This window comes from Syngnathus scovelli, chromosome 20 (assembly GCF_024217435.2).
Source record: "Syngnathus scovelli strain Florida chromosome 20, RoL_Ssco_1.2, whole genome shotgun sequence".
Taxonomy (NCBI): domain Eukaryota; kingdom Metazoa; phylum Chordata; class Actinopteri; order Syngnathiformes; family Syngnathidae; genus Syngnathus; species Syngnathus scovelli.
This window is the reverse complement of record NC_090866.1, coordinates 10664544-10676706: the sequence shown is the minus strand read 5'-3', so window position 1 is coordinate 10676706 and position 12163 is coordinate 10664544. Positions and strand designations below refer to the sequence as shown.

General features: G+C 51.2%; 1 protein-coding gene across 1 annotated transcript in view; it reads left to right on the top strand.

The window, feature by feature from the left end:
• Positions 1–12163, top strand: part of nbas (NBAS subunit of NRZ tethering complex) — a 30908-nt gene that overhangs the window by 3703 nt on the left and 15042 nt on the right. Inside the window, exons 9-31 of the mRNA XM_049757533.1 lie at positions 187–285; positions 1124–1262; positions 1323–1388; positions 1447–1575; positions 1724–1787; positions 2179–2372; positions 2436–2699; positions 3902–4027; positions 4099–4250; positions 4320–4454; positions 6166–6244; positions 7166–7270; positions 7339–7475; positions 8073–8159; positions 8235–8388; positions 8941–9126; positions 9591–9764; positions 9907–10040; positions 10629–10691; positions 11253–11375; positions 11432–11534; positions 11603–11680; positions 11739–11872. Of these exons, the coding sequence (XP_049613490.1) occupies positions 187–285; positions 1124–1262; positions 1323–1388; positions 1447–1575; positions 1724–1787; positions 2179–2372; positions 2436–2699; positions 3902–4027; positions 4099–4250; positions 4320–4454; positions 6166–6244; positions 7166–7270; positions 7339–7475; positions 8073–8159; positions 8235–8388; positions 8941–9126; positions 9591–9764; positions 9907–10040; positions 10629–10691; positions 11253–11375; positions 11432–11534; positions 11603–11680; positions 11739–11872 (2925 nt within the window). The remainder of the gene's footprint in view (positions 1–186; positions 286–1123; positions 1263–1322; positions 1389–1446; positions 1576–1723; positions 1788–2178; positions 2373–2435; positions 2700–3901; positions 4028–4098; positions 4251–4319; positions 4455–6165; positions 6245–7165; positions 7271–7338; positions 7476–8072; positions 8160–8234; positions 8389–8940; positions 9127–9590; positions 9765–9906; positions 10041–10628; positions 10692–11252; positions 11376–11431; positions 11535–11602; positions 11681–11738; positions 11873–12163) is intronic.

The following is a 12163-nucleotide window of genomic DNA, read 5'->3' as shown; positions in this document are numbered from 1 at the left end:
TTTCCATTTTGTTGAGAGCTTATTGCTCCCCCCCCTCCCCTTCCTGTTCTTCTGACAGTTTGAATGGAACGTCAGGCTTGACACTAAGTCGCCGCAATGTCCTCAGGGGCCTCCTTTGTCCACGTTTTTGGCATCCCGCTCGCTCGTTGACGTTATCTCACCTGCCGCGTGGTGTTCTTTTGACAGCGTGGGCACCAAGCAGAACTTCCAAGAGAACCACACCTTCAGCTTCTCCACCCACTACTCCCGCGGCATCACTTCGGCGATTTACCACCCGAGCTACCGGTAGGTGGGCGTCGCCGTCGTCCTGACAACTGCAAATATTTGATGACAGCGTTGTTCGTTTTTTTTTTTTTTACTTTTGCTGCCTCAAATCAATTCAACACGTCGCCACGAACGTCTCAAAAGTCAGCACACCCCTCTGTTGCAACACATTATAGATGTCTATATGTATTAATATTGATATTTATTTAACAATTTTGTCATCGCAACTCCGGAGATGACCTTTGACCTCGGAGACCGCTCCCGCAGATTGACTCTGCCGGCCTCGGCAGATCCCGAGGGCCACTGTTTGCCAGCCAACAGGCCGGATGAAACTTTAATGATCCGGGGTGTGAAAAGTGGGTCAGCAGAAGCAATTGCATATTGATTAGTGCTGGGAAAAAAGAAAAAGAGTCCAGTCGTTGTAAAGCCGTCGCCATCCATGGCAAAAAATAACGCAGCATGTTTTGGACCATACTAGAGTTGTTTAATCAGAAAAGCCTTTTTGTTTTAGCAACATGAAATCGGGTCGATCAAGAGTCGGCCAGCTGAGGTGATTTTACATCTCGCGTTGGGCCTCTTGAGATTGTCTGGCGTCTGATTGCAAAGCTGGTTTGGAGGTGCTGCCTGCAGTACATCCTACGGGCGCCAGGGGGCAGTGTTAAGCCAATCACTCCTCATCTTCTGTTGCTTATGCTGCACACGCATTCAACTCTCCTACCAAGGCAACGCGGTGTCTTCTAATCTCACCACTTTTTATGTCGAACTCATAACTGTTATCAAAAATAAACACACGACAAACAAGCCACGGCGGCGCTCAAGGTGGCCGTGCTAAAATGTTTATTTTCTCCTACCTTTCCAGGCTGCTGCTGGTGGGCGGCTGCGAGTCGGGGGACGACGGATCGTCCAAGGCCGCCTCTTACGGATTGACGGCGTGGAGGGTGTTGTCCGGCTCGCCCCACTACAAGCAGGTCACCAGCTTGGAGGACGACGTCAACTCGGTGAGGAGAAATGCAAAAGTTGCAGTTGACCTTGTTTAACCTTTTTTTTTTTTTCGTCAGAGTCAGAAGCGAGGTTTCTTACGGATGCCCACGCTGAGACTTTTCAGCAGACAAGGAGAAGAAAAGGTAGCCTTTCTTTTGTCTTCTTTTGGCTCGGGCTGGATGATGACGTGCGTCTTTTCAGGACGGCGTCTTCCGCATGAGTCTGAACCCGGACGGGACGCTGCTGGCCGTCATTCACTTCTCGGGTCGCCTGACCCTCTGGGACGTCCCCTCGCTGAAGCAGAGGGCGGCGTGGGAGCAGGACCAACAGGTACCACTCAGCTTGTGTCTGGCAGAAGAGATGTTTTTGCAAGTGTGTGTGTATTTCCACCCGTTGAGTGTAAACAGGGTGAGAGATTAATCTTTCTTCTCCTCCCTCCCTCCCTCCCTCCCTCGCTCCCTCCTTCCCTCGCCGGCAGCCAGGATTTGAGGAGATCAATCCGGAGTGGAAGACGTCACTGGAGAGGAGGAAGAAAATAAAAGGTAGCTTGGCCCGCGGGGCTCTCAGCAGCTTTTTTTTTTAATTCATTTCTTTTTTTTAAGCTGACACAGCGCAGCCGATACGATTTAATGATCTTTGATGCTTCTTATTCGCCGAATTACACGCTTTGCGTCCAGTGGATGTTTCCCCCAAATCCCACCGACGTCACAGAATTTTATGACGGCCATAATTCAGAAAGTTAAAGATAGCTCATAGGAAAAAAAAAAGCAGATCATTTGTAACCCATAAAATTCTCACAGATTGTTTGTTCTGTATAAAGTAGATGAACAATAAAAAAATCAATTAACAAGGAAACGAGATTATAAAATGACTGGAGGTCATTTTCCACCTCCGCAATGAATTTCAAATAAAACCATGTGACCGTGTTCTCAGACAAGGAGCAGTACCGGCCGCTGGTGGACGTCAACTGGTGGAGCGACAAGGTGCTGATCCTGGCACGCTGCTCGGGCTCCGTCACCGTGTCGTCCGTCGGGAGCCTCCGCAACCTTCTGGGCAAATCCTGCGAGTGGTTCGAGCCGTCGCCCAGAGTCACGGCCGCGCACCACGGCGGATTCCTCAGCCTGGAGGTCTGAACGACACCCGTGACGTATTTTGTCTCCTCGGCATTCTGAATATCTTTTGCTCGCCAGTGCGAGGTGAAGCTGGCCCAGAAGCGCGGACGTCTGGAGAGCAACTTAAGCGGCGACGAGGAAGACGGCGACGATGGAGATTCCGATTCGGACGAGGAGTCCTCCGCTAAAGCGCGCTACTTCGGCTACATCAAGCAGGGCCTCTACTACGTGACGGAGATGGAGCGCTTCGCGCCGCCGCGCAAGCGACCCCGTACCGTCCTCAAGAACTACCGGCTGGTTAGTCTCAGGTCCACCACGCCTGAGGAGCTCTACCAGAGAAAGGTAATGCTAATAGCGTCAGCCGGCCCCGGCGACAAATTGCGGCAAAGGCGCCGGTCTTCACTTTCACAAAGCCCTCCAAGTTTGAGCGCGGCCGGCTCATCAGTCATTTTGATGAGCTGGCATCCAGCGGCGCCTTCATCACTGTCATCATCATTGGCGGCCATTAGTCTTGCCCATCAAATTCCAACAGCCCACAGTTAAAAGTCATACATCATTATTACTATCGCTTTGGAGCACTCGCTGCCCAGACCGGCTGCAGATTGCTCCCTCCGCCCCTCCCCCACCCACTCAGCTCACGAGGTTGACTATATGGCAGATTTTTTTTTTTTGAATTACACAGTACACTCGCTGTTACTCGACTGTTTTGTTAGCTCGCTGAATATGGCCAGTACAAATTGCAATTTTTTTTTTTTTTTTTTGGGGGGGACACTTACAAAACATGACCTCATCTGTGTCAGACATATTTGGAACAGGAAAAGGATTTCCTCAGCAGTCGGACCTTCCCTCAGCATGTGCGTCCTTCTCTCTCTCTCTCTTTCTCTCCATCGCTCGCTGGCAAGGCTGCCGACATTTTCATTAGGCCGAGACGGCGAGAGCGAAATGTTTTTTGATGTCCTCCTACGACAGCTTTAAATGTGCGGGCTTCTCGCTGCCCTCGAGGATGTGCAGTCTGGCTAATGTGGCTGCTTTGTACTCCCACACATAGACTGAGATGGATACACTGTGTGCGGACACACATACCTGTGTGTTTGCACGCACACACACACACACAATATGCGTGGGCTTGTTATTGTCGAATCACATCATTTTGAAGGCAGTGATAAGACATTAAAAGCAGCGTCTGCGTCGCCAACAAAGGGCGTCTATTTAAATCTCAACTTAAAGGCTGATGCTTATTACTGGTTCTTACCTGACCCCCCCCCACACTGTGCCTACCGTATGCTAATATATCAAGTAGGATGTAGAAGTTGTAGTCCTTTGTTGAGGTATTCACATCGGCTGCGATGGAATTATGGATATTCCACTATACATTATTTTTTTTTAGTATTTTTTGAGATACGCACCTTTGGGAAAGGCTTTATGTGAATGTTCCAATTACCTGTGGCGTTCCACAAGGCTCCTTTTTCAGTCCCCTATTGTTTATTTATTCAATGATTTTTCTTTATGTGAGCAGGTTCTTGATTTGGATTGTTTTCCAACAGATCGACAATGAAGAATACGGCGAGGCCCTGTCTCTGGCCCACGCGTATAATCTGGACTCGGACCTGGTCTACCAAAGGCAGTGGAGGAAGAGTACAGTCAGCATCGCCTCCATACAAGATTATCTCGTATGTGGGACGCATCTTTCCACTCGTTTTTTTCTTTTTTCTTTTAACACCATCTCTTCTGTTGTCCCCAGAGCAAGATCCGCAAGCGCTCGTGGGTCCTGCACGAGTGCGTGGAGCGCGTTCCGGAGAACGTGGATGCGGCCAAGGAGCTGCTGCAGTACGGCTTGAAGGGCACCGACCTGGAGGCCCTCATCGCCATCGGCAACCGAGAGGACGGGGGAAGGTGCGCCGCCGCTTTCCTTTTCAGTCGAATTAAAGTCGGAAGCTCACCCGCGACGTCGACACCTGTCAGGTTCATCATGCCGGGCGACGTGGACCTGGACGACCTTCCCTACGAGGACCTGTCAGAGGAGGAGGAGGCGGAGATGCAGACGGAGAAGGAGAGGAGGAGGAAACGAGAGCTGCTTGACAAGGTCGACTTCAGCAGGTCAGCCGAAGCAGACTCGCCAACCTGCCCCATTTCCAAACGTGATGAGGCCTTTTCCCTCGTATTAGTTGTGAGGTGCGGGAGGGGGGGAGGGGGTACATTAGCGAGAGAACTTGGCCACGGCGCCGGCCGAGATTAGCGGCTAATCAGCTTGCTGTAATTTATGCCTTTGTTGTTAAGCGCCCGGTGAAAGACTAATGAAAAAGCCTTCAGCGGCCACTAATCACCTCTTCCACGTGCAGATCCGCTCGCACCATCGAGCCCTCCCTACGCGCATTACGTACAATTAAAATGCTCCAAAGGTAAAAAAAATAAATAAAACAACAACACGCCCAAATAAATGGCGCTCATTAAAAATCCATTTGCTTGCAAATGTAGTTTTTTTTTTTTTTTTTTTGCTGCAGCCGGATGCTCGCCATTGTCGCCGCTTATTGGCCACTTAACCCTCAGCGCAAAGGCGGCCCCCACTTTTCACGCTCGCCATTCCGTCCCTGAAAACTAAATTTGATTGGATTGAAAGGAATCACTTTGGTCTCTAATGAATTGCCTTCTTCATCAACTCTCCCGCGTGTGTGTGCGGCGTGCCCGGACTAACGTGTCGTCCCTAGGCGGAGGCCAGAAATGGATAATAATTCTCTTAATTTCTTTTTAACTACACCGCCGTTACGTAAATGGCTCGGTATTGATCACAAACTCTGTGTGCGGAAATAAAGACCATCTTGAAGTATTTGCTTTTCTTGTCCTCAGGGTACCGCCGGGCGCGCTTTGAAAATATTCCGCGTTGCGATTGGACGGAAGCAAACACGGATTTTGCGGCAGCCCTCAGAGCAAAACAAACGACCCGATGGCCTCGCTTTGTTTTTTTTTTTTTTTCTTTCGCTCTCGTCGTTGCTGTTTAACTTCCCCGAGGAAGTTTGTCGCACTCGCAGCGGAGCATTCGCTCATTCCCAATAATAGCAGTACTAAAAAGTACATCAATAAGAACCATAAAGCCTGAAACTTTTTGCTTCACTCTTTAATATTTCAACCGCTGCGCACTCAAGCAAACATTTTTTTCGACAAAAAGTCTTTTTTTTTTAATAAACTCGTAGTCTGGCAGCGTTTGAATGTACAGCGCAGGGTTCCATTACGCAACATAATGATAAATCAGAGTGTCACCAAAAATGCTCCATTTTGCTCTCGCCCACAATTTTCGCCTCTCACCACTTGCCGCCTCTCGACGAGCGACGGCTGTAATTAGCGGCGGTAGCGGCGCTAAGCCGGCGCGCTTTGATGCGGCGGCGAGCACGATGAGCCGCTGTTAATCTCGAGCAGTGTGTGTAGAAAAAGGCCGATAAGCGGCGATCGTGCGCCCTCGTAATGAGGGATTAAAACGGCAAGGGAGGGGTCACGTCTCATGTGGTCGCACCGTGGCCGCTTCTCCGTTTTTATTTTCTGACGTGCGACCCTGGCGTCGGCTTTTATTCCCGGCCGCCAGATTGGAAGTTGCACGCGGCAGCCAATAAAGCACGTTGTTGTTTGCGGTCGGTCGCCTAATTTACGGCCGGGATTCAATTACCTGGAAAATGGATTTCGCCCGGGGGCACATTGCAATACGTCACCTGGCGGGACGTTTAAGAATAAAAATAAAATTCTGGTCAGCGTTACCATTCATCTTGTGGAATTATTTCCAACTAGCAATGCTAACAGATTGCTAATTTCGTTTTTCCAGGCTGACGCTGGAGCAGAAGGAGTTGTGTCGGAGCCGACTGAAGCTGCTGTCGTATTTGGACAGGCTGGCGACGTACGAGGTAACGCAGGAACACCTTTTGCAATCCGAAGTTTTCTTATCATTTCCATTTTGTTCATATATCTTGTCGCCGCCGGTAAATAAGATTCACACCATGCGCTGGACCCGAAGGCGCCGTTGCGGAATGGCAAAAGGGCAGAACCGATCTTGATTGGTTTGACCTTTTGCCGCATAAAAGGTCGCGGCCGGGCTTTTTGTCTTTTTTGTCCACACAAACGCGTCGTGGTTATTTACCGATGACTCGGCGCGGCGCCGGAACCCTCCGTGGAATATCTCGTCCTCGCTCTTACGAAAGCTTCTCAAGCGCGACGCTAAACCCCGCCCCAAGGAAGAAGCGGATTTTCTTTTCTGTCTCTCATTGATATTCTCTCTGAGGCGCTCTAATCTCATTTCTCAAATATTGAAAAGTTGTACGTTGCCCCTCCTCGGCTCTCCGCCGACAAATGGGCTTTTATCGCAAGGCCACCAAAAGTATATCAAGCGGGAGAGTTGAGATTCAAGATGAGTAATGTGAACGGCGGGCGCCACCTTTTTCCACGCTCCATAAATCGCACGCAGCGGCGGCGGCGGCGCACTTTTTCTCAAGCCGCCAGCGGGGCGACGATGAGATTTCGGCCCGCTCCGATAGAGCCCGGCCAGACGGATGGACGTTGTCATGGCAACCGCAGCTGCGCCGTCGCATCCACTCTCCCCGGCCGTCGATGAATACGATATTACGCGGCTTTTATCATCCCGACTCGTCACGGCGTGCTCTGAGCACGGCCCATTCAAAGGCTGCTCGCCATTTTTTTCCCCTCTATTTGAAATTAAAAAAAGTTTCACCAAAAACGCCAGTTTCTGACTAAACAGCAGAGAAAATGAGATTTTTTTTTGTACTTTCAGTATATTTGTAAACACGCTGGTCTTATTGTCCTCCCCACAGGAGATACTAGGAGGTCCCCACGAAGCCGAGCGGAAATATGACGCCGAGTTCTTCAAGAAGTTCCGTAGTCAGAATATGGTTTTGTCGGCGCGAAATTACGCCAGGGTAAAATAAAACCCAGAGTTCTTTTGGAGGTCAGCGCCTTTCTCATCTGACTTGCGGTCGGGCTGCAGGAGAGCAACGTGCAAGCTCTGGACATCCTCTTCACGTACCACGGGGAAGACCTGCTCCCACATCGACTGGCGATTCTGTCCAACTTCCCCGAAACCACGTCTCCGCACGAGTACACCATCTTGCTGCCTGAGGTCTGGTGAGTATTGGGACTCATTTTGCACACCTTTTTGTGAGGAGGCGGGGCCTTTTTTGCGGCTCTGCAGTGAGCATCCATCACGGCCGGCCGGGCTCGCCGCGGGCCGCTTCCTCGTCGTCCCCCGGCTTACGAGCCAGGTGGGCCGCACTGCAGTACGCGAGCGAGCAGGAGGGGGAGGGGGGAGGAGAAGAAGCAGCCCCGTTGTGATTACCGATCAAGTTCCAGTGGCAGAAAAGCTCAGCTTGAAATTTTTTGTTTTTTTTCCCTCTGACGCGCTGGAGGCTGTCTCGGCCTATCTTTGCGCTCGCGTGAATATTTGCCCTCCTTTTTTCATTCAAACGAGCGTTTCCTTTTCAGAGACGACCTTCCAGCCGAATACCTTTAATTTTTCGCTTTAATAAATGAACTTGTTGAAAGATAAGCGTTTGGTTTTTAAGAGGGATCACTTGCCATTCGGATGAGTGCTTTTCTGAGTGCGGGGCTGATTTAAACACAGCACAGAGAAGATTTCTCGAGCGTAAATAAAGATATCTCGGAAATGGGACAAAAGATTATTTTTCTTGACTTGCTGTGTCAGCGTTTTCTTTTTGCGCTCAGTGTGGACGAGCGAGGCGAGCTGGCGCTGATCGCGTGGGACGAGCAACGACACCGACAAACCGACTGGTGCGAGGCCGACCAATGCCGGTAAGCTCCTCTAAATATTTTTTTAAATTATTTGTCATCGTTTTTCAAATTATTTCAATGAAATGAACATTCCAGGTCCATGTTGGAGCAGAAGCCGTTTGACGATAACGACATCCTGTACGAGGACGCTCCGGATCTGCTGCGCTTCCGCTCGCCGGCGCCCTCCGTGCGTCTCCTGACCGACTGGTACTGCAGCCGAGCGCGAGATATCGAATCCTGCTCCCGACAGGTACTGCCTGTTTAGCTTCTTGCTAAAGAAAATAGTCATCTATTCTTTATCCTCTGCGAAGAGCAACTGAGATTAGTGGCGCATCGAGGAAGCGAGAGCACACTAGATCCTATCACTTTGAATTTTACGAGTCTTTTTTTTTTTAACACCGACGGAGGAGGAGGTGGAGGATGATTTGGGGCTTCGGTGCACATTTTTCAAGCAACTGTAGGGAACGGCGCCTTTCATCATCCTCGGGAGATGAAGCCGCTACTCGCTCGCACGCTCGCGCACACGCGCGCCAGTGTAATTTGTTAATCTCCAGGAATCACAGCGGCAGCAGCGCTCGCCTTCTTTCATTCGCTCCTTCGTTCCTTGTTAATTAGATCTCGTCTCCCTTTGCTGCTTCCCGCGACACGTTTCTAGAGGAGGCCCTCAGGATCGTACCTTGACGCTTGGGCCTCATACAAAAAAAGTTTCTTGTCGTTCTTCAGCAAGGAACCTTAGGGATCCATTTTTTAATGAATTTGTAGTTTTGCGAAAAGCTTAAATCTCATCAATGTGGTGTGGCAGGTGGACTGCGCACTGTCGCTGGTGCGCCTGGGAACGGAACGCGCCGTCCCCGGGCTGGAGCCGCTGCGCGACGACCTGGTGACGTTGGAGACGCTGGTCTACGAGACGCTGGACGAGAGCAACCTGGCGCTGCGAGACCTGCAGCAGCTCGCCCGCATCGACCAGCTGCGCCTCCTCATGAAGAACGTGAGGCCCACTTTCCTCTTAGTCAGTCGGAGCACGGATGGAGGGCCGTTTGTTCCGCTGAGTTTGTTTTCCCTTTTCATTTGAGCCCGCTATTAAAAGCCGGCTGCGGCGGCGGCCGTGCCAGCTAGCGTAGCGACCGCGGTGTCCTTGGAGTGCCTTATACGAGGCCGGCCGATGCGGACCTGCCAGGACCGACGGCAGTAAGAGCAGACGTGCGGGCCGCCGGGCAGTCGGCAAATGTCCTTTATTGCCGCGACAACAACCGTTTGACTGCCCCGGCGAGACTCGCTCGCTCGCTCGTATGCTCTTCAATTAAATTAGCTCCTTTCCCTGTATCTGATGTGCTTCTTTATCACAGAGCAGCCCAGTCAAGTATTTCAATCGCTTTATATCGCTGGAATCGGGCGGATAAATCACCCCCCTTCTCAAAAAAAAAATAGAATAGTTGTCTTTTTGGCCATCAGTCCAGCAGGGAGCACTACGTGAAAGACGCCTTCCAATGGATGGTGCCCTTCCTGCACCGCTGCGAGCGACAGGAGGAGGGCGCCGCCGAGCGGCTGCTGCGGGACTTCCTAGTGGGACTGGCCTGCGGCGACCTGACCTTCCCGCTCATCATCTTCCAGCACTCCAAACCTGACGTGAGCGCCAACAAAAAACTATTTTCAGTAGAAATGATTCCGGACATAGTTGCGCCACAGCGCCACTAAACATTGGTGGCCATTTGTGGAATTGACAGAGAAGGTGACTTTTCAGTCAAAGCTCATTTCTTTTTATTTTCAGTGCCCGCAGAAGGTGATCGGCGACCCCGACCAGCTGATGGCGGTGGCGCTGGAGTGCATCTACCGCAGCGAGAGGGACGACCAGCTCAGCCTGTGCTACGACATCCTGGAGTGTCTGCCGCAGAGGGGCTTTGGGTAAGACTAAAAAAAAAAAATGAAATTGTAGTAGTTGCACACCTTTTACTACTTTCAATGTCTTCCGTTCTGCACACGTGATGAAACATTTGCCGATGATGATGATGATTGCCGCTAAAAGGTTCTTTTTCCCGGAACATCGATTATTCCATCGCCATTTCATAAAGAGACTCTGACTCAGCGTCACACACAGACGAGCTTTTAAGTAGCTCTGATTTTCTCTTATTTTCTGAGCACTTAAACCACACAGACCGGGCTCATTTTCTTTTTTTTTTTTCCTAATCTCGCATGAAATCGCTTCACGGGGAAAACGAAACGCGCGAGTACATCTTTAAGGACGGTCGGGGGAGTGAAGGTGAACGAGTCGTGTGCAAAAGGAACAGACGGGAAAGTGGGCGGGGCCACACGCGCTTGGGCGAGTTGGTGGCGGGTCACCTCTCTAGCGGGCGACTAACCCAGAATGAGTGACACGGGGGGGGGGGTATTTTTAGCTTGGCCTCGTAGCGCTTTGAAAGGCGACTGACAGGCCCGGACAAATCTTTTCCAAAAAAAAAAATCTCTCAAAATGTTATTTTTCTAATTGTGCAGGCCAGAGACGGACATAACATCATCTCTGCACGATCAGGTGGACAAACTGGAGAAGCACCTCAGGTAACGTTGGTGTATTTATTTATTTTTTGTCCGAATTTGATTCTCTTTTTTCTTATTTGTGCTATGCCGTAAGGAACGCTTTGTATTTCCCAAGGGCCGTATTGATTCGGATGTGCTGCCATTCGGTTTTTCATCAACGCATGAGGGAAAAGCAGCTCGGGCCCGTATTGCGCAAACAGCGGCAAGCGTGCTGCAATCGACATGCTCGCTTTGTACTGTCGCGTTCCCTCCTCCCCTCATAATGGGCCTCTGATGGAGAGCGGCGATAGGGAAAAAAAAAAAAAAAATTCAGCAAGCACAGTCATCGCACACACACACACAATATATCAAAGCAGCAGCAGCAGCGGTCCCGTGGCGTTCAAACAGCCCGAGGCGTTTTGGCGCTGCCGCAGTTTAAAATCACCTCCATGTCATGCTGCTCTTGTTCCTTTTCCTGCTTCTCCTCCCCCTCATCCTCCTCTGGGCTTCCCCTCGGGGTGAGCCCCTCAACGCGAGCACCGTGGGGAGGGCCAGAGACTGCCAATGCAGATGAGGAGAACTTCATTGCGCTTCTGTCGACAGCGTGGCCGAAGTTCTGGAGAAGCACGGCTTGCGCAAGCCCATCTCTTACGTGAGGAGCAGTCAGAAGAGCCCCGAGGAAGCCCACCAGCTCATGGTCAAGCTGTGTCGCCACACCGGACGCAAGTACGAGGCCGCCTGTCTGATTGCGCAATCCCGAGGCTCATCTTACGTGTTTGCAGGAACCCCGCCGTGGGTGAGACGGCGTGGCGGGCTCTTCTCCAGGACCTGCTGGACATGCAGCAGAACGTCTACACCTGCCTGGAAGCTCACGCCTGCCACCAGGTGCCGTCAAATACTCACCAGCTATCAATTGAAGGACCAGTTCATGGATTTTTTTTTTTTTGGCGCAGATCTTTGTGGAGTCGCTGCTGTGCTCCGGCCGCTTGGAGAACATCCGTCTGGCGGGACAACTGATGCACTGCTCCGAGGTAGGCGTATCTTGCCTCTCCGAGCGTGCGCCGTCATCATCATCGGGCTCCTTTGCAGGTCAGCCAGGACGCGGCTAAGCTCCACGGCGTCAAGGTGGCCTACCACAACAGCCTCCAGCTGGTTCTGGCCGCCGCCAGGGAGTACTTCAACTCCTCCGCCACGCTCACCGACCCCTGCATGGGCCTAGCAAGGTGAGCCCGCCCATCATGCAAAAATGATTCCCATGCAAATATTTTTTTTTATTTCCTCGCAATCTCCTCTCTATTCTTCGGCGGCAGAAACAAGAGCGGCTAATTTGTCTATTAAGTGGGAACGCTGTTTATTGGGGCAAAGCGCGCCAGTCTCTGAGGCCTTCATTTGAATACCGCTTGATTGGGCCCCCGATGAAGCGGCTCGCTTGGCTCCGCTACAAAAATCAGCTGCTCTAATCGCCGCCTTTTATTATCAACACTCCAACCCCAATAAAGCTACGCCCTTCCTCG